We start from the raw sequence: 22,219 nt of genomic DNA on the forward strand, positions 1-22,219 counted from the left end.
AACCCGCGCGCAGGCGTCCAGATGGATGTGCCGATTTTATAACGTGCATGGCGACATGGGCACATTATGAAATCTACCTGCGCACCCAGTTTTATATCGGCGTGCGCATGTGCATGTGCGAGTCCGACTCGCGAGTGCAAGGGAGGTAAATTTTGCTACATGCGCTCGGCGACGCAATAGGGCCTTACTCCAGTTCCCTCCCAGTCTGCTGCAATAAATGAGCAGACTGGGAGGGAACTTCCTAAACTCCCTACCTATCCTGCCTCCCTCTTCCCCTATCCACCCCTACCCCTAAACACCGGCTATCTATCTTTTCTTTTTTTTTTTGTTTTACATCTTACTCGTGGTCCAGGTCAGGAGCAAATTGCGCGGGTCTGACGTTCCCGGCGTGCGTGGCAATGGGACAGTACCTTAATGGCACTGTCCTGGCCCGCCCCCACCCTGCCTAGACACCGCCCCCGACCCACTCCTTTTTATCACCTGTTCTTCCGCACATACTGAGAGATGCGTGCATGGCCGCAAGCGTTCAGAAATCCCCATGGGGCAGACTGCCCGGCCACGCGCACATCTCCTGGTTTTCACGCACGACGGCCATTTAAAATTAGGCCATAAATATTTAAATTAGGATTACTTTACATTTCCGTTATATTTTTTATGTGTAACAAAATCTATAAATTAATTGTGGCCATCTTCAGTTTAATGGCATAGCATCAATTAAGAAATGCATTTGAAGCTACAAAGAGTAGCTAGAAAATCTCAGTAAAACATGAGCGCGGGGAACTGCTGAGTCCTGGAGGAAGTATGGAAACTTGCCTGCTCATCTGATCAAAATGGCAGAGAACCAAAAAAGTCAAAAAGCAAACATTTATTTGGATAAAGAGCAATATCCTGCAAGCGGTGTAAGTTGGAAGAAGCAGACAGACTTGCTAAGCCAATGCATCTTTATCTGAGATTATCTGCTATGCTACTCTGTTTAAATTATAATGAATGAAGTCTCAGTGACATTTTGGTTTTCTCCACTTTCCTGTTATTTTTTTTTTATTATTATTTCACTAGTTGATACCAAATGGATCCAGCCATAGGACACAGATTGAAAGGAGTCCTTATTCGAATGTATTGCACGCCGTAGAAGGATTTGCACTATTGTTGTTGTGTAGTTTCCAGATTGCTACACGGAAACTAGCTGTTCTGATTCTCAAGGAGATCCGTGCTTTATTTATTACACTTGGACAAGCAGAAGTAAGTTTATTGTTTCCAAATGCTCGAGGCAAGTTCCTGAAATATAAAATAGAATTTCATTGAAAAGTAGTCATCACGTGTAATACAATACATACCGAATTAGCTCAGTATTTACAAAAATAGTACTTGTGGCATTCAGCTTGGACCTGACTTTTACAGTCTGGGGTACTGACACGCAGACATAAGGGAAAAAGCACAGGACAGTTTCTACAGCCAAGTCACAAAGCAAAGAACATCAAGCAGCACTGTCTGAAATTTCAAGAAGGCTCCTCATCCAGTAAAAAAGTTGCTAGCAGTAATTTTTTATGGGTTCGACAGTTAGTTGGTTTTTATTGATTATAAATATTACTACCCTTATCATAAGACTTGGGAGTAACTGCAAGGAGTGGCAGTTGCTACCCTTGAGAGGAGCATGGGGGTATCCTGCATAGACCGGCAGATATCACCATAAGAAGCTTGCTGGGCAGACTGGGTGGACCATCTGGCCCTTTTCTGCCATCATTACTATGTATGTTGCTATGAAGTAACTATCTGTAATGAAGTCAGTATGTGATAGCTACAAGGCATATAAGGGCAGGAGTCCTGAAGGACCACAAATAGGCCTGGATTTCAAGATGTCCTCAGTGAATACATATGCATACACTCGGTCCAAGAACCGGATTAATATTCCTATTTTGGTTACTTCAAAACTCAGGCCTGTTTGTGGCTTTCAAGGATGAGAGTTGAGAAACACCTGCATTAGGGGACTATGGCATGGTGGGGCCTTGTTTGTCTTGGAGTGGTTTGATTGAATGGTGAAAGGATTATTGTGTAAATGCACGAACATAAAGCTGCCAAAACATGAGACAAAGCTTTAGGGTGGCAAACCTTTCATGATTGTTGTTTGTAAGTGTAAAGGCTGAAAAGCAGTCGTTTGAAATGACATAGAAAATGGCAACCATTTCATATGTTTTGTATCGCTTTCTTGACAACATGACAGAAAAAAACTTAACAAAATTGTATTTTTTTGTCATGTCTTTTGTTTTACAGATACTATTTTCAAATAGCGCACACTAAAAATACATGGTATTTGTAAAGAGCACGCCTCAAAACATGTTACTGCATGCTACAAACAAAATAAATATAAAAATGACAAAAATCAAAAGAAAAGAAAAATGAAAAACAAAACAATTTTTTTGAATTCCTACTTCTGTGGCAGAACTTGCCTTGCTTTGGCAATATTGTAGTTGGTTTTTGCTTCTGCCTCTGCCTCTATAGTTACGGGAAGTTTGCTGAGATAGGCAGAGAATGCTCTGACTACACACCAGACACAATTGTGAGGCTGGCTACTTGGAAAGGAATAGATTTACATTATGTCACACAAGAAGGATAAGAAATGTTAAAAAAACAGTGTGCACTTTTAGAAGAAAACCTTACAGAAATGTTGAAGTACATCTGTAGTTCCTTTAGAATTCTTTACAGCTTGGCAAATTAGATTTCTATTTGAGCTGGATTTCGGCATAGGCAACATAGGCACGTGGCTAGGATGTCAAATTTTGAAGGCGCTCAAAAACTAGAACTCCCCCTACTGCCCTCTGACTTCTACGTGCAAAACTCTACATCTCAGGTTTTCTGCCTAAGGGCACCATAATCTTAAATGCAGCATGAGTTCATAGAAACAACTGTCCTATAATCAAGAGATCTAGAGTGATTGTATGCAAAATATGTTCTTTAAACTGGAGATTTATGATGCCACATATTTCAAATCCAGTAGGAACGTTTTGGTATTGGCTACCTTGTAGATTTTAAACTAAGATTAGTAAATTCTGTTAGTATAGGACTTCTTAGTGCAAAAGAAGAGCTTCAAATGTATCTTTTAATCCATCTGGAGATGCACTTTTTTATTTATTCTAAATTTAGTTTTAGTCTTTCCAGCAGTTGATATTATAAAATATAACTTTGATGCGGGTTTACATTTATTTATGCAGGATGATGACAGGCCTATGATTGATGTCATGGATCAACTAAGTTCTTCGGTCCTTGAAAGTTTTATTCATGTTGCAGTTTCTGATTCAGTAAGTACTTCTGTTGAACAATTCATGCTGTGGATTGCTGATATATTTGGTGTTTACATTAATTGCTTTGTTATCTTTCCTTGAGGAAGAGAACTTTACTTGTCCTGAAAGCTTGCATCTTTAAATGGATCTTGACCCCCAAATACTGAGTTAATTGTTGTTTGCAAATATAGGTTTCTAATAGGGATGTGCTTTCTTTATGAAAACAACATGAAAATAACATTTGTTTCATTTTTTTGTTTTAGTTCATGCTAAAACCATTTAGCATGCACTAAGCCATTTAATGAGTACTAAATGAAAAAAAAAATGTCAGGTCTGGGCCCCTTCCTGCAGAAAATAAAATCCAGGTATTATGAATTTTTTAAAAAGGCCCCTGGGCTTATGGCTAGGCCTCCCCACCTTGCCTCTTACCCCATCCGCCAGGTCTTCATGGGACAGGAGGGATCCCCAATTGTTCCTGTCCCACTGGTGCCATTTCTCATAATGCATTGATCTTGGGTTCGCTACATTAGTGGGTCAGATGTTCAGCATATCTACAGCCAATATTCTTGAAATATATTTGTGTGCATGGGGTATTTTGGATCAGTTAATATTGATATTTTGTCTACTTGAAAACAAGATGTGTTGGGGGATTTTGAGAATGAAAATTGCGAACCAGCCATAAGCAGCATCCCAGCTATATTGTAATGTGTTTGATGGTAGAATTCTCCATGCCAAAAAGCAAAAGAGAGATCACGTTAAGGAAGCATTCAGATCATGACTTATGGAAAAGGAGAACAGTCATTATTTAAAAAAAACAAACCAAAAAACATATGACATATTTCTATGTATAGAAAAGACTGAAGAATAGATCAATAATACTTATAAGAAAATGAAGACCTTTTTTTGACTGTTTAACCAAGCGACATGTTTATTTTGGAATGTCGCATTCATATGTTGAAGGTATAGAGATGGTAAAGTACTGATTTTTCTGCTGTAGATAATGAAATCCTTTTATATGTGTATATATTTTGTTATAGACAACATTACCACTGATGCACAATGTGGATTTGCAGTGGCTCGTGGAATGGAATGCAGTACTTGTTAACAGCCACTATGATGTTAAAAGCCCGTCTCACGTCTGGATCTTTGCACAGTCTGTTAAAGACCCATGGGTTCTGTGTCTCTTCAGCTTTCTTCGACAGGAGAATTTACCAAAGCACTGCCCTACAGCTCTCAGCTATGCTTGGCCGTATGCCTTTACTCGACTTCAGCTGTTAATGCCTCTTGTGGATCCCAAGTAAGCGAGCAGTACATTTGATCCACCTATATAAGTGAAAGGAAGCTTAGAAGCAATTGGATTGTCAGAAACCACTTCCCTCTTAATTCTTTGTGTCATATTGGTTTGTATCAGGGAACAGCAGATGGATTATTCCACTGCTTGGATTCCCAAAACAGTTTTCAATTATATTTTTAAAACATGATGATAAGTAATGTATAAGTGTGAAATTCAGAGGTATTTTACAATATATTGGTAAGTGCTACAGAAACAGAGAAGACCATTGTAGGGATGTGCACTGATTTTTTTTTCAGGTCATTATGTATTAAATTTCATTTTTATAATGGTTCGGGAGGTATTTATTTCAGGTTTCCCTAATTTCGGAGTTAGTGTGCACTAACAGGGCTTAGGGCGCACTAACTCCATGTTAGTGCACACTAAGTACCGTTAGTGTGCACTAAACAATTTTCCTAATTTCGGGCTTAGTGCACTCTAATGAGACTTTGGTGCACTACCTAGTTTTCTTAATTTCGGAGTTAGTATGCCCTAATAGAACTTAGGGCGCACTAACAAAAATGTTATCAATACGTTAAAAAGGGTCAACTGGGGAGTGGTTCATTAGCTAGAGGTATGGTTCTAGAAAACTAGGTAGGGCACCAAAGTCCTGTTAGTGCGCACTAAGCCCAAAATTAGGGAAACCTGAAATAAATACCTCCCGAACCATAGTTAGTGCACGCTAACATCCAGTTAGTGCCCCCTAAGTCGTATTAGGGTGCACTAACTCCGGAATTAGAAAACTAGGCAGTGCGCACTAATGGATGTGTTGCACACTAACATCTAGTTAGTGCACACCAAAGTCCCATTAATGCACACTGAGGGCCTCATTTTCTAAAGTATCGCAGGCTTGCGATACTTTAGGAAATGAGGGACAGGGGGCTGAAACAGGGGGCGGGGCTGCGCTAGCTGGCAGTGATCACACGTTGCGGTGCCATCGCTGCCAGTTTCGCACCCAATAGCACCACCATAGGAGGTGCAGCTATTGGGAGCAAAATAGGACGCGAAAAGGTACTTACCTTTCCGTCATCCACGGCGGCTTCACGGAGTCGGCCCCGGTGACGCCCCGACTCCTCCTCTTCTGGGGCCGACTCCGCCCCCATTTTGGTATTGCACGCGAAAAGGGACATTTCGCATGTGAAACATCCCTTACTACATCTACATGCGATACATGTAGAAATAAGGCCCTAAACCTATAAATAGGAAAACTATAGTTAGTGCACACTAACAAAAGTCCCATTAGTGCACACTAACACAAAATATAAAATTTCACAAAATTTTGTTAATTTTTTTTTGTTTCGGGGCGCTCCCGAAACATGACGAAATAGACAATTTCATTGCCATTGTCTATTTTGTTGAAAACGAATGCACATCCCTATGTTTAAAGCATTTTTGAACAGACAGAAATATTATGCTTGTTTCCCCTCATGCACAAACTTGACCATGGGAAACTTCTCCAGAGATGAGTCAGTTTTCTTTTGTGTGTGATCAGAAATTGTGATCTGCTGAAAGTCACAATCTGGGACTGGATTACCGTAATTTAATCCAAGAAAATAGTTGAGATCAAATGTTTTTTTGTTTGTTTTTTTTTAATCCAAGCTCATCATTTAAATAAATCCTACCCCTGAGAAGAACCTAATTATGACCCCTACTATTTAGAATTGTAAAAAAATCAAACCATCTCTAAGTTTGTTTGATTGGAAGTTCCTTTGATAGTGTCCACTGGTTTGTAAAATCTTACTATGAATTGTTGCCTCCTTGCTGCCGATGTCAGAATTTTTCTTTGTCAAGATTTTGAGCTGGCTGCTAGAAACTGGATGATTCTTCCCCTGTTTCATGTTCATTCTTCACAGCACAGTATCATTTTGCTTGTAGAATAAACGTTCCTGCCAACCGAAAAAAACCCCCACTGTTTTAGCTCAATACCATTGGTTTCCTATAGTCTGGCTGATAAAATTTGAAATGTTATTATTAATTTTTAAAGGATTCTGTGGTCTTGCCCCTCCTAGTTTTAATGCGGCCCTGAAACTATACCAGCTGACTCAACAATTGAGTTCTACATCCCAGTGTCTGCTTGATGTCCCATCCTTCAGTTTAATCAGACTCAGTGAATCCCATGATTGTCTTTTTTTGTGTGCAAGGGCCTTTATTATGGAACTCATTACCATTGGCACTTAGGGAAGAGAGCTCTCTGCTTAGGTTCAGGAAGAAGATGAAATCTGTATTTTTTAAGCAACTTCCAGAAACTAGTGGTTAATGATTACTGATGTACATTTCAGTTATACAGGTTGAACCAGATGCTATTTTAAAGTTGCTAGAATGGTGCATTAGTTTGTGGAGATCTTGATTTTAGAGTGCTGCTTCAGCGTTATGTTTTATGTTCTGTTATCATTTGTTTTTGTATTACATTGGGTTTAATATTGTTTCTAAGCAAAATTGTTTTAATCTTTGTTTTTTCTCTCAGTGATTGATTATGAATGTATGATTGTAAACCACCTAGGAATGTTAATAGGCGGTATATACATGTTGAAATAAATAAATATGGTTCTGGAATTAACTTGTTTATCCTTCTCATCTCTTAGTAGCCCTCTAAATGCGAAGAAAACTAGCACAGCAGGCAGTGGTGATAACTATGTAACCCTCTGGAGGAATTATCTCATTCTCTGCTTTGGTGTAGCCAAACCCAGTATCATGAGCCCTGGACACTTACGAGCTTCAACGCCGGAAATCATGGCTACCACCCCTGATGGCTCAGTGAGCTACGATAATAAGGTTGTGTTTTTGTGCTTCCAGGACTATGTTATTCTATTGTATTATTTCCAGAACCGTTACTGGTTTTTGATTTTCAGATACTCATCATAACATATTAAATGCAAGCTGCGGTTTCTGAATAGGAAGAGGTTTTGTACTTTACTAGGAGATATAACAGTTTTAGAGCCAAGTCAAAGAGCTTCTATTTATTTTACACTGAACTCATCAGGAGATGTCATTAAAGAAGAGGGCAGTGAAGTGCCACAGTCTGTCCTACAAATCCGACCCTCCTCAGGGGTAGCTTCTTTCTCTCCTGGTGGCTCTTTTTGGATGATTGAAAAACAGAAGGTTGTCTGATCAGTTAATGCTATGAAGAATCAAGTGGTGATGGCAGAGGGGAGCACCTCAGATTTGTTCATGACTCTGACTGCAGTTGGCATCTCAGGTCTCAGCTTTTGTGTGCAATGTTAGATTTCTCATGAAATTTATCTCACAAAGCTGGACTGAATACTTTTGTTCAAAGTTGTTTTGTAGCATGCTCTATATCTTTCTTTAGCCAAGCAATGCTCTATGGGCAGGCATATAGAGCCCGATCTTAAAAAGAGGGCTCAGCAGCTGATTTAAGGCACTTGAAGTAGCAGTCTTGTTAAGTGCGTATAAGGTGCTTTAAACAGCTGAATATTACTAAGCATTTTTCTCATAAACACACAATGGGAGAAAACCTTTCGTACATGGGCCCCTTAATTTGAGTTTCCTAAAGTTAGTACATTTATTGGGACAACCTAAATCAGGAATGGTGAACTCCAGTCCTCGAATGCCACAAACCAACCAGGTTTTCAGGATATCCACAATGAATAAGCATGAGATAAATTTGCCTACAAGGGAGGCTGTGAATACAAATCTTTCTCATGCATATTCATTGTAGATATCCTAAAAACCTGCCCTGTTTGTGTCATTCAAGGGCTAGAATTTGCCATGCCTGACCTCAATTAAGGCACCTTATTTAAGCATTCAGCGCTGATTATCAGCATGGAGTGACTTAATTCATTACCCTGCCCCAACCCATTTTTAGGCATCTTCATTTTGGTATCTTATGGTTTAAGGCACCTACATTTAGGTGCTAAGCACATGAGAAAATTTTAATTCAAAAGTATAGGCGCCTCATAGTACTATATACTTCTGAAAAAGCTCTATTGCAAAGCTTTTAGAAAAATGCCCAAATCATCCTGGCTTCTTCCTTAGTCTCAGCTGCCCTTTGAAATGTAGAAAGAGACTCTTCTACTGGACCCTGCCTCAAGTCAGAAGACAGCAAAAATGGGTACAGAGAGTAATCAGCATTCTTTCCAGAATTTTTTCAAGGTTTTAAATGTTTGTGTATAACCCCATCTTGGGGTACATAAAATGCAACCTGTCACTAGTGATGGGTTTATTTTTTTAGAATGTGGTCGAGCAATTGTTTTAGGGAACTGGACCCAAGGTAATTGCCCTTGCTGGATGGGAAGATTTTCCCCTCTGCGGTTTGACAGCTTAACCCATGAATACCAATTGGATGGCAACCTTCACCTCACTTGAACCCAGACCCTGAAATTAAGTTGAGACCAAACATAGGATAATAGTTCCAGTTTTCCAGTTTATTAAAACACAAAAATAGGGCACTCCAACAAAATTCCAGCCACAGGCAAAAGTTCATAGCAACTCCAAATTACAGCAGAAAACATAGCCTCTTATTGCAAGAATTCATTCCCTGACAGTCCAATACAGTTCTTTCTCTAGTAGATGTAATATTTATTTTTCTGTTAGTGAGTTAAACACTGGGATTGTCAGCAAATCGGATTTGCATTTCCTTTCCCATGATCCTCCAATGGGCTTTTCAGAAAGATGGGCCATAGGCCTAGAAGTGAAGTATAGAATGTACTCTCTCCCTGTTTATTTTTCAATCTGCTTCTAGTTCTCTATTTACTGCAGACTGTTCTCTGCACCAAACCTGGTAGAGGTTAAGGATTCCATCCATACAGAGCTAAGTGGTCATACTTTTGGGACCAGAAATATAGAAACATGATAGCAGAAAAAGGTCATATGGCCATGCAGTCTGCCCATCTGTCCAATTAATTTAGCATCACTTCCTTGGAGATCCCCTGTATTTTTCCTATGCTTTCTTGAATTCAGATTCTGTTTTTGTCTACCCCCTTTCAACCTCATCTCATGACCCCTTGTTCTAGAGCCTCCTTTCCATTGAAAAAGGCTCACCTCCTGTGCTGGAAACCTTTGAGATATTTGAATGTCTCTATCATTTCCCCTGTCTAGCTTTTCCTCTAGGGTATATATGTTTAGATCTTTAACTCTAGCCCCATCTGCTTTAGAACAAAGACCATTGACCACTTTAGTAGCCACCCTCTGGACTGACTCCATCTTATTTCTATCCTTTAGAAGGTGTGGTCTCCAAAATTGTACACAGCATTCCAAGTGAGGTCTCACCATAAACCTGTACAGGGGCAATATCGCCTCTCTTTTTCTGCTGACCATTCCTCTCCTTGTGCAGCCAAGCATCTTTCTGGCTTTTACCATCGCTTTAAGTTTCACCACTTTAAGACCATCAGATACAATTACCTTCAGATCCCACTCTTCCTTTGTGCTTAGAAGAATTTCACCTCCAATACTGTACCTTTCCCTTGGGTTTTTGTATCCTAAATGCATTTCTCTGCATTTTTTTAAATCTTAATTGCCAGGATCATATTTGCTTTATCCTAAAGGTTATATGGTCACTCTGGTGGGTTGATGCAGCATTCAGCTGCAGGTGAAGCAAATGTACAGGAGAAACGAATAGTGCTGAAAGATTTAAAACATTTGTTTACAGAAAGTCTTTCAGGAAAATCTGTCCCCATCACAGGGATCCTAAAGAAGTAAACATGAATTGACTCTTACAACAGCTGGAATCCAAATTATACCAGTAGGAGAAAGAAAAGGAATAGCATAAACTTCCACTAACAGGTTTTCTCTGTACTGTATGCAGGCCTTGTTGGATTAGCCATACTGTGGGTCAGATAAATGCAGCTAATCATTCCTCTAGGTTGCAGCCCCTGTGGCTCTGGCAGTAGGCGTCAGACCAGGGTTGTGCTTTAACCCTCCCTGTATATACAGGGTACCAGCTCTTCCCTCTCCATCACGGTCAATTACAGCAGTGATACCATTTGCTATAAAAGTCTTTCAAGTGGCTGTAAAATACTATGTAATGGCTCCTGATGATTGTCTTGCAGGTTATTGGAACCCCATCAGTTGGAGTCCTGTTAAAACAGCTAGTGCCTATGATGAGGCTTGAAAGCATAGAAATTACTGAATCGCTGGTGCTAGGATTTGGAAGAACAAATTCACTTGTTTTCAGGTATTGAAGTTTTACTGTTCCCCTAGCAATGTTCGTCAAAGTCAACCATTTGTTTATAACAAATAGCATTTAATATTGTTTATACTTTATGTATATTTTATTTTATATCTATTTGCAAGAGATGAAATAAACTTATGTGCCACGTTTAATAAAAAAGCTTTTTGTTTGCACTGAGTAGAAGGCATCATGACAAGGGTTTGCCATAATAGGCTGCAATGTACCCTAGAAACGCAGTTGAAGCAGAAAGTGAAATACGTACAAACAGTCTGACTGCGGAGAGGGCATATTATCACGTGTTTGTGTTGCAACACTGAAACAAGAAAAATGAACAGAAGAAGGCTCTGGCTTTATAATCTGTATAGGATGTTGTCTTCACTTTCTTTGTCTTCTGTAGGGAATTAGTAGAAGAGCTTCATCCACTAATGAAGGAGGCTTTGGAACGGAGACCAGAGGTTAGTTGAAGTAATTTGGCTTCTCTTCACTGAGTGTTGATTAGATATAAATTTGTGATGACACAGATAAGAAAACCAGAAGGTCAATATTCAATGTGTTTGTCCACCCCCTCCCCTCACAATCTGGCTAAATTTGCCTGCACAAAGTTTACCCAGCTACAAAGAAGATGTGACGGAGCAATCCAGTGGTGTGATTTCTCTTTGTCTAGGCAGGCTGATATTCTATATTGCCCAGACAAAGTTAATTTTTAGTTTTACCTGTTAAGTGCTGCTGAATATATGGGAAAAATTAACCAGATAAAGTTATCTGGGTAATATTCCAACTCAGCTGGTTTTTGAATATGATTCTCTAAATATTTGTTTAAAAAATCCATCAAAGTTAGTACATAGATATGGCTGATATTCAGCACCATTTGTCTGGCCAAGTTTGGATTTAGCTGGATGATGGGATTTGAAAATCCTGCCCAGCTCTGAGTTAACTGGATAACTTTTTATCTGCATACAAAGTTATCCTGCTAATATGGGGGCGGAGTCAGCTATCTCGCTAAGGGGGTCATTTATTAAAATGCGGTAAGGTGTTTTTGCATGCGTTAAGGGCTTATTGCATGTGAAAAGCCCCATTAACGCATGGAGTTAGGGCTGGGTTAGCCTGCCTGTGAAGAGCTATTGCACAGCCATAACACTAATTTTAACAACATGTCTTTGGATTGCATTAGCTGCTGTGACCATGTGGTAAGGTTTCATTGCCATTTGTGATGTCTCCTGTAAATCCAATTTCAGCTGAATTGACAGCATGAGAGAGTGAGAGTGAGAGAGAGAGAGAGAGAGAGAGAGAGAGAGAGAGAGAGAGAGAGAGAGAGAGAGAGAGAGAGAGAGAGAGAGACTGGCCATAATATTGTGGCCCATAGGCAGGTATTTGTATCCCTATGGTAGGCCCACCTAGTAACTCGAGGTGGGGATTAGGTAAGAGTGTAGGGGGTTAGGGGCCACTTTGACATGCCACGTGACACCTACGAACAGAACAGTGGTCTCTTGTGAAGATTTGTTGGCCTTCTGAGTGAGGAAACTCACTCCAAGATGAGATTTGGGCAAGGTTCTCTCAATCTAGCTTGATGTTACCCAGATGTTACCCAGATAGAGATACCCAGATAGAGATACCCTGCCTCCCCCTGCGCGCGCAGGGGGAGGCAGAGTATCTTACGCAAGTAACCCTTTGAAAATCTACCCCTTAATATGTAACATATAGGTCAGAGCAGCCCTTGGAGCGCTGGCCTCAGTCCTACCATATTCCTGAACCATATAAATGGCCAAATATCTGGAGTCATTTGGTCTATAGTATTTCTTTCACATGCTGCAAAAAAAGGATTTTCATCTGGCTTCAGAGATATTCCATTATTCCCCACAAAGGACCGAATTTTAAAAGCGTTGCTTACACTAAAAAGCCCATATACACAAGTATCTGAGCCACGTGCAAGCAAGTCATATTTTAAAAGCTGGAAATTATACACGTATGTACGCATGCATGAGTAAAAAAAAAAAAAAGAGATGAAAAAGGGGCAGAGTTAGAGTGGAGTATGGGCATAGGCGTTCCAGGGTAAGGCCAAGCGTAATGCACATAACTCTGTATTTTAAAAGTAGAGGCCACAGCGCACGCCAGCTTGTTATCCATGTTACTTTACTGCTCCTCTTAATGAGGAGCAAGCCTGCAGAACTCACGTTTTTGGGCTTACATGACAGGGTGAGAGGTCTGGGTCAACTGGGGGGGGGGGGGGTGCAGGATGAAGAACCAGAGGGGTCTGGATGACCTCAAAATAAACTGGGCAATCTAGTGGACCAATTGGGAAAACTGGCTTTCTCCTTCATACATACTTTAAAATCCACTTACTAGTACGGGCAAAAGCTGTTAATTTCTTAAGGAAGATACACAAAGTATGTTTGCTCAAGTAATGGCACAAAATTAGGAGCACGCTAATATGCGCTCAGTGTAATTTAAATTGTATGCTCATAAATGCGCGCATGATTTAAAATTCTGGCGTATATCTGCTCACATGCCCCTACGCATGTGTATGGCTGCCGCATGCTCATTTTAAAATTGACCTGTTAAGTAGGGATGTGAATCGTTTTTGAACGATTAAAATTATCGTCAGATAATTTTAAAATCGTCCAAAATCGTTAGAGTGCACGATACAATACAATTGCCCCCGATTTATCGTCAGGGGCATTTGTATTGTATCATTAAATAGGGTGCGAGAAAACCGGCACACCAAAAAACCCCTAAAACCCACCCCGAACCTTTAAAAGAAATCCCCCACCCTCCCGAACCCCCCCAAAATGTTTTAAATTACCTGGGGTCCAGTGGGGGGGTCCGGACGCGATCTCCCTCTCTCTCTCTGGCCACGGCTGCGTTGAGAAATGGCGCCGGTGGCCCTTTGCCCTTATCATGTGACAGGACAAAGGTAGCGCTGGCGCCATTTTGTTTCCTGGCTCCCGACGTCACGCCTGCTGGAGATCACCCCCGCTGGACCCCCAGGGACTTTTGGCCAGCTTGGGGGGGCCTCCTGACCCCCACAAGACTTGCCAAAAGTCCAGCAGGGTCCGGGAGCGACCTCCTGCACGCAGGCTGTATTGCCAATCTTCAAAATGGCGCCGGCGCTACCTTTGCCCTCACTATGTCATACGGGCGACAGTCGCTCCCGGACCCCCACTGGACTTTTGGCAAGTCTTGTGGGTGTCAGGAGGCCCCCCCCCCAAGCTGGCCAAAAGTCCCTGGGGGTCCAGCGGGGGTCCGGGGGCGATCTCCAGCAGGCGTGACGTCGGGAGCCAGGAAACAAAATGGCGCCAGCGCTACCTTTGTCCTGTCACATGATAAGGGCAAAGGGCCACCGGCGCCATTTCTCAACGCAGCCGTGGCCAGAGAGAGAGAGGGAGATCGTGTCCGGACCCCCCCACTGGACCCCAGGTAATTTAAAACATTTTGGGGGGGTTCGGGAGGGTGGGGGATTTCTTTTAAAGGTTCGGGGTGGGTTTTAGGGGTTTTTTGGTGTGCTGGTTTTCCCGCCCTCCCCGATTTACGATTTTTAACGATTTTTTTTTTTAAAAACCACGACGATAAGATTTCCCTCCCCCCCAGCCAAAATCGATCATTAAGACGATCGATCACACGATTCACACCTCTACTGTTAAGAGTTTTCTCCTGTGCATTATTCTTTGTATACCTCCTAATTTCAAGGAGTGGAGAGTGAGGCCCAAATTTCTGAGTGCAGAAGGTTTGCAGCCCTCAGGAAGGAATAGTTGGGAGCGCAGGATATGAGAGGGTTTGAAGCAGATCCTTACCTATATTTATAGCAGTCTTTCTTGGGTTGAGGGCTCCGGGCAAAGTCAGAATTCTTAACTAGAGTTAGGGCATTAGCCCTAACTCTAGTTAAGGGCATTAGCCCTAACTCTAGTTAAGAATTCTGCTCAATCATATATTATTCTGCTCAATCATATATTATTCAAGTCCTTCATTATGCCTACTGTTTTTGAAAAACTACAGGATAGAAGATTTTGGAAATAATTATGGGAGTCAGGAAGGATAGGTTAGAATCCCTTAGTTGGGGAAATGGACTGAATTAGTGATTTATTATGATTTAGTTTTGGATATAATATATAAAAATTGTAGGTTGAAAAATGAATAATGTGGGTTGTAGTATTATTTTAGGATTGTTTTATTGTGTATAAAATGAGGATTTTTTAAATTTGATGTTGGTTTTATATTGTAGCTATGATTTTAGAGTATTTTATTTGGTTTATTGTAATTTAATTTGAGATGTATTTTAGGTACTGATAATTATTTTCTGTACTGTTAACCGACTTGATATCTTGTGAGGAAGGTCGGTATATAAAAATGTTTAAATAAATAAATAAATACTTTCCAGTTAAAGACTGTTTGGAGGGTAACAAAAGATATCCACTTAGGCACATCTGTTCACAGTTGCCATTTTATTTGGCGTTCAGATAAATACATGTTTGGAGGACAAATCTCCTTCCATTCACAGTAACAAATCAAAGTGCTTGAATTCATGTTCTAGCCTGTCTTGGAATAGTTAATTGGTGAAAGGGTAATGTCACCCAGCACAGTTATCTCTCTGGACTCCACTCAACAGCATTTAGAATAACTACTTGCCACCATTTATTTTTCAGTGGAGGATATTTTCCCACAGCCCCGACCCCCAACCCTCTCTCCCCATCCCAGCCTGATGTTAACCCCAACTCCCTGTTCCTCAGGCTTCTCTCTCCCTTCACCGGCACTCTCTCCCACCCACCCTCCCTAGGTTGACTTCACCACCGTCCCTGTTACCCACCTTCTACCACTCTTACTGCATCCCCCTTCCATGGGACGAAGCAACAGTCACAGCTGTTTGCTCCATATGCTGGCCATGCTGTCCCTCTTCCATCATCTTAGGACCACATGGGTGGGAGTCAATGCCTGGGTCCACCTTTCAGTCTGCGCGGCCACATTACCTGCCCCTCCCCCCACCCCTCACCACCACCACCATATGCAGTGACTACCACCATTGGCCCTCTACAGGTGCTGCCTCAAACATATTAGATTTACTGTGACTAAAATCCTTCTAGAAATGTTCTAAGGTTCTAAGGTCTCTCAGTTAGCACTGGATCACGTTATTTTTCTTTTAAAGAATGGAAACTTTCTATTTAAATAATTGCTTCTATAGTCAAATACATGCACTGCTTGTGCTGCTCTGGATAAATCTTCTTCCTTCGGGGAGGCACGTGGTCTAGTGGTAGAGCATTGGCCTGTGGCTCAGGAGAAGTTCAGCACTTGCAACTGACTTCGACAAGTCACTTTTATCTCCTTATGTCTCCAGTACCCAGTGGAGAATTAGGCTTTTGATGTAATTTGGCTTTCCTAGTCAAGTTATATTTTGTAAATATGTATTGGTATGATTGATTTAGTTTGAAACCACCACAACTCTCATCTTTAAAACTTTTCCTCCAATTTTGTTTTCCTGAAATTGAACCTTTAGATTCCGAATGAACTTAAGGTTTTTCTCCCATTCTATGTTTTTGGGAAAAGACCTTGATGACTCAGGCCCTCTGGGTTTTTGTGTCCATTAAAGCAGCTTCATGTATTTCTGTAGATCAAATGGGGATGGCAGGATTTCTTGGCTGAGAGTCCAAGATTGCTCATCTTTGCAAGAAGCAGGGTGACAAGTAAATCAAAAGTGTAATGCAATGTAATCCTTTCCACACGCCAGAACAAGAAGCGCCGTGAGCGCCGAGACCTGCTGAGGCTGCAGCTGCTGCGGATATTTGAATTGCTCGCTGACGCCAGAGTCATCAGCGACAAGTAGGTTTTGCACTGCGCCTTTGCAATGGCTTTAATTCCTCGTCAGTTTTCATCACGAAGGCCGCTGTTCTCACCCTGCGATTTTCTTTCTCACTAGTACAAATGGAGCCTTAGAGCGAGATACCTTGGCCCTGGGGGCTCTGTTCTTGGAATATGTGGATCTGACTCGCATGCTGCTGGAGGCAGAGAATGATAAGGAGGTTGAGATTCTCAAGGACATCCGAGCACATTTCAGTGCAATGATTGCCAACTTGATTCAGTGTGTTCCAGGTAAGGTGATCCGTCGTATGAATATTTTGATCTTTTATCATCTATGTTTTGTTAAACACATGTAGGCTCATTTTGAAAGTTTTCTCCTTCTCGGGACCCCTTTTTTTTACATTTACTGTTCATTTTTTAAGTGTAAGCATCCTCTAATTATCTAACACATGATTAAGTCAATATAATGTCATACAATGTTTTTTTCCCCCAATTTATTAAGATTATATTTTAAAAGAATTGGCTGTCAGTGGAAAAATCAAATATTGCATGCTGCAATTTTGAGTAGTCAGATTTCCATAAAATGCTCGCCATGTCTACACCATGAAGAGTTCTTCCCGCATGCAATTATAAAGAAGCCCCTGATGCAGGCAATATATTTTGCCGAAACATTGCAGGGTTGGCCGTTTTTGGAGACCAGGGCATTTTTGGAAACCAGCAAGCTTTTACTTTCATTTGGAACTTAAATATGTGAATCATCGATGAGATTATTGAAGAACATTGTTAAAGACAGAAAATAAGCACAAAAGATCTCTTACACAAAAGTTTTTGTTTGCATATATATAAAAATATTTTAAATAGCAGTTTCACGCTAATGGCATATACACTGAGGGGTACATTTTAAAAAACAGTGCGCGCGCGTACTTTTGTTTGCGTATTAGGCGCAAACAAAAGTACGCTGGATTTTATAAGATACGCGCATAGCCGCGCGTATCATATAAAATCCGGGGTTGGCGCGCACAAGGGGGTGCACATTTGTGCAACTTGCGCGTGCCGAGCCCTGCGCGCGCTGCCCGTTTCCTCCATTCCCCCCCCCCCCCCCGGTACCTTCCCCTCCCAAACCCAACCCCCCGGCCCTATCTAGACCCCCCCCCCCACCTTTATTCGAAAAGTTACTACTGCCTCCGGGCAGTAGTAACTTACGCGCGCCGGCTGTCTGCTGGCGCGGCAGGCCTGTGTCGGGGTACTCGGCCACGCCCCCGGACCGTCCACACGTCCCCGAACACGCCCCCGATCCGACACCACGCCCCCTGGCCATGCCCCCGACCGCCCCTTTTTGCAAGCCCCGGGACTTATGCGTCTCCCGGGGCTTGTGCGCGCTGCCGAGCCTATGCAAAATAGGCTCGGCACGCGCAGGGGTGTTTTAAAAGGGTTACGTGCATACCTTGTGCGCAAAACCCTTTTAAAATACAGCCCTGAGTGTTTGAGAAGGTAGTAGGGAGAGGCTGGTAGATGACTGAAAAAATGAATCAGCCAGAGGGATGAGACTTTTATCACTATATGAGACCAGCTCTATAAATATTTACAATAAGAATACAGTTTTGGAGGATATATGATCAGTAGCTCGAGTGGTTCCTTTTTGTCTATTGCAAGTTTGAAAGCTGTTTTTTTCTTACTATAAGATACATGTATCTCTGCAGCTTCCACTTCGGCTTGTGCTCTGGAGGTGGCTGCACTGGTTGAAATATGTTTGAGCACACTGATTTTGAGTATTTTGTGGTGAATCTAGCATGCCTGGAACACTGAGATGCACTTTGTTTTGAAAAATCCATTTGAGATTCAACTTCTGCTCTACTCTCTTTGATCAAACTCTCATGTCTCTGATCAGTGGTTTGCTGAAGATCTTGCTGCTGCAAGCTGTTGTCCAAATTGATCCGTGTTAGGAAAGTGAGATATTCTCTGGTAGCTCCTGTAAACAGACTTGAGCTGGCTGACAGCTTGTTTACTTGCTGTGCTTGTAATATTGTGTATATCACTCTGAGTCTTTTTCCAGGCCTTGTCCAGTTTCTTATGATACTGGTCTCTGTCCTGGATAGTGGACACTGGCCTTCTGTGTGAGAATCCCAGACTGATTAGGCCTAACACTTTCCTGAATTTGATGAGGTGGGATTTCAGCCTCTGTGATTTCTGGAGGCAGGATAGTACTGCCTGTGGCTAAGATTCTGCCTAGATGCATCACTTATGAGTCTGTAGCACTGGTAACAACCTAAAGGTAATTACTTTGGAGCAGGGATGAAAGCTGATAGAATTCAGATCCACAGTCAGGCTCTAAGCAGTGAACTTCAGATGGCACTGCTTAGAGCCTGATTGTGGATCAGCAGGATAATGTCTGGAGCCTATGATCCGTTCTTGGATTTGAATATATATCTCTTCACAGCCATAAAGAGAGGCCTGGCTATTGAGATATAGCTGTGGGAGTGAATCTGCTGTGGGAACCACTGGGGTGCTGCTTCTTTACTAACCCGACGGTTTACTCCCTCATTTTACTATTTTGTCTTTGCTACACATTTTCTATGTGCAATGTGAACAAATAGCTTAACTCAGTCTTTACTCGCAAAGGAGGCTGCTTCTTCAACTCCCAACTCTATTAATGGGCAAATCAAATAGTCTTATTGTGCATAAACTAGAGATAACAGCAAAGTTATCTGAAGTCTGGGCTTCAGAAATAAAGACAAGTAAAATGAGGATTATTTTGCAGGGCTGGAGATTAGCCACAGATGCACACAGAGCTGACTGAAAACACACATGGAAAGACACCTAGAAAGCCCTGTTTCCAAGTCAGAGGTTAACTCTTTAGAGCCAACTGCCCTGAATAAAGCAGAAGTAAGGAATGTAAGGACTGACTACCAGTTGGCAATAAAATAGTACACAAGAAACTACGCTGAATAAAGAATGAACATGGCATTAGTAACAAAAGCAGAAAGATTGCTGTGGAACCAGGACAGTAGTAAATAAACAGAAAACACATGTAGAGACAGGATAAGTAGTTATTGGTTTTATTCATCTGTGCAAAAAGTATTTAGTAGCTAAATTTACTAAACTCAAAAAATTATTAGGATAGTTCCATTGTTATTTTTTTCCCAACAGACAAAAAAAAATATAAGAAATTTTCAGACTTCAGGATGGGATAAATGCAGGGTTTCGCCCAGTCCTGCTCAAGGAAAGACTAATAGCCAGCTTTTTACCTTGGTTCTATTTTAGCCTTTGACACACATGTACATTTGCTGAAAGAGATTCAATGCAAAATGATTGCAGGGAGGAAAATAATATAAACAGCAAAATATGTGTAGGGGCAATGCAATCCACTGGACCAAACTGAGATTTGAACAGTTTGGCCATGTATAAAAATGTTCTGTATTTCATACATTTGTACCAGAAATATACAGCATACTGTAGGAAGTCTCTTGGCATAAGGTACATGTCTACAAGATCTAGAGAACCCTGCAGAGTTATGTAAGACTGCTTCTGATGATCCGGAGCTGCTTGTCTTGAGTAACCATCTATCTAAGGGGGTCATTCTCTAACGCTATCGCACGCGAAAAGGGACTTTTCGCGTGCGATAGCTAGCTCGGGGTAGAGTCGGCTCCGGAATAGGAGGAGTCGGGGCGGCACCAGGGCCGACCCTGCGGACACATTGCTGGTGGTGAAAGGTAAGATTCCTTATCGCCGCCAGTTTTGCGCCAAATAACTACACCATTTATGGTGTAGTTATTCGGCGTGAAAGCCGGCAGCAATCGCTGCCGGCTATCACAGGACCGCCCCCCGCACAGAACCGCCCCCCTTTTTGCCCCCCCCATTACCACCGGATTCTCTAAGATCTGCAACCTAAGGTCTGCGACCTTAGAGAATCCAGGCCTTAATCTTCTCAGTCCTGGCCTTGCTGTCTTAACTCAAAGCCTCTTAGTTGTTTTTTGTTATGTATTTTGTCTATCTTGACTAGATTGTAAGATCCAAGAAGTATCTTTATACATTGTTTACATCCATCTGGTATAAGCTATATAAATCATGATGATAATAACATAGATAATGTTGGCATTCAAGGGTCACTTGAGCTACCCAGTCTGCCATAGACAAGGCCTTTTTTTGTCTGAATAATTGACATTGGGGGGCTTTTGTTAATCTGAATTTAGAATGCATTGTGACTGTGTAGAAATTGGTTATCAGCTTACCTTTAGAGAATACCCTAATATAGATAACCTCATTTTTTAAAATCTGTCTTCCTATTTCAAGAAGCTTTTGGTCTAAATTGACCGGGCTTAGATGGTGTTGGTAGGTTTTATTTGTTTTTAATTTGATTCTATATTTGATGATGGTTTTAAGAATTGTTGATTTTTATTACTTATGATGTTAGCGTTATGTTATATTTTATGTTACATTGTTTTATGTTTCATGATGTAATCTGTTTAGTACAATTTGGGGGTCATTTACTAAGGCGCAATTTGGATAGAACATGTAAAAGCTAGCATTTATTGCGTGCAAAACACTATCATGCGATATACACATATCTCAGTGATATTGCATATTTTAGTAAACCACCCCTATTAAATTGAGCTGCTTTGCATGCGATTTTCATGCATACAATTTTCAAATGCATGCAAAGTAGCTCATTATAACCTAATTTATTCTAATAAAATAACAAGTCTTGCCAAAAACCATGTTATTTCCTGAAAAGTTAGCTACATTTCAGGAGTTGTAACTAACTTTCTACAGGAGCATCAGGACTGTAATGCATGTCCCAATGCTCCCAGCCTTAAAACTAAAGGACCAGCAGTGGCCTAAAACATTTCCCCCTCCCTTAACCATGTAAAATAGCCCCCGGAGGTCTGTGTAGACTCCCACCCCTTCCCCACCACCTTTAAAGGTGGACAAGCAGGATCAAAAGTTCAAAATATATTTAAAAAATTGTGCGGTGATGCCCTGCTCCCTACCTAAACAACTTCCCTTTCACATAAAACTCACCCCCCCCCCCCCCCCCGTTCAACTACCACCCCTGCAGAGGACTTCCTACCCTATCCTGTAGTCCCCCACCTTAGATTAATCCCTTGTAGTCTAGTGGCCCCCACCCCCAGACATCCCACCCCCATACTTTAGAGACCATCCCTGATGATCTGGTGCATATCCTTGGTATCTAGTGGGGCCCAGAGTGTCCTCTAAGCCAGAGGTTCCCAATCCTATTTGTTTCGTGGCACAGGGGTTACTTCATTGAGGCACACCACCCACTTCCCCATCATCACTTTCCTTTCTCTTATCTTCTCTCTCCCCCTACCCCTTGGCATCATCACCTTCTCCCTTCCTTCCCTCTACCCCCAGCATCATAATCATGCTTGTCCCCTGGCATCATCATCTTCTTCCCTTCTCTATCCCCCCATCCCCCTGGCATCATCATCATCACCTTCCCTCTCTCATACTCCCTGGCATCAACATCATCTTTTCTTTTTACCTCCTCGCCCCTGGCATCATCATCACCACCTTCCCTTTCTTTCTACTCCTCTCCCCCACTCCCTGGCATCATCATGTTCCCTCTCCCACCAGCATCATCATCACCTTCCCTCTCCTTCCACCACTTTCCTGTACCCCCTAGCATCATCACATTCTCTCCCCACCTCCTCATCACTGACATCATCATCATCACTACCTTCCCTT

The 22,219-nt window shown here is 41.7% G+C and overlaps 1 protein-coding gene across 1 annotated transcript in view; it reads left to right on the forward strand.

Annotated features, from left to right (window-relative positions):
* Positions 1 to 22,219, forward strand: part of FRY (FRY microtubule binding protein) — a 496,652-nt gene that overhangs the window by 228,574 nt on the left and 245,859 nt on the right. Inside the window, exons 19-26 of the mRNA XM_029602654.1 lie at positions 1,057 to 1,239; positions 3,207 to 3,293; positions 4,313 to 4,572; positions 7,188 to 7,377; positions 10,611 to 10,735; positions 11,130 to 11,187; positions 16,446 to 16,537; positions 16,635 to 16,807. Of these exons, the coding sequence (XP_029458514.1) occupies positions 1,057 to 1,239; positions 3,207 to 3,293; positions 4,313 to 4,572; positions 7,188 to 7,377; positions 10,611 to 10,735; positions 11,130 to 11,187; positions 16,446 to 16,537; positions 16,635 to 16,807 (1,168 nt within the window). The remainder of the gene's footprint in view (positions 1 to 1,056; positions 1,240 to 3,206; positions 3,294 to 4,312; positions 4,573 to 7,187; positions 7,378 to 10,610; positions 10,736 to 11,129; positions 11,188 to 16,445; positions 16,538 to 16,634; positions 16,808 to 22,219) is intronic.

Source organism: Rhinatrema bivittatum, chromosome 5 (assembly GCF_901001135.1).
Source record: "Rhinatrema bivittatum chromosome 5, aRhiBiv1.1, whole genome shotgun sequence".
Classification (NCBI taxonomy): Eukaryota; Metazoa; Chordata; class Amphibia; order Gymnophiona; family Rhinatrematidae; genus Rhinatrema; species Rhinatrema bivittatum.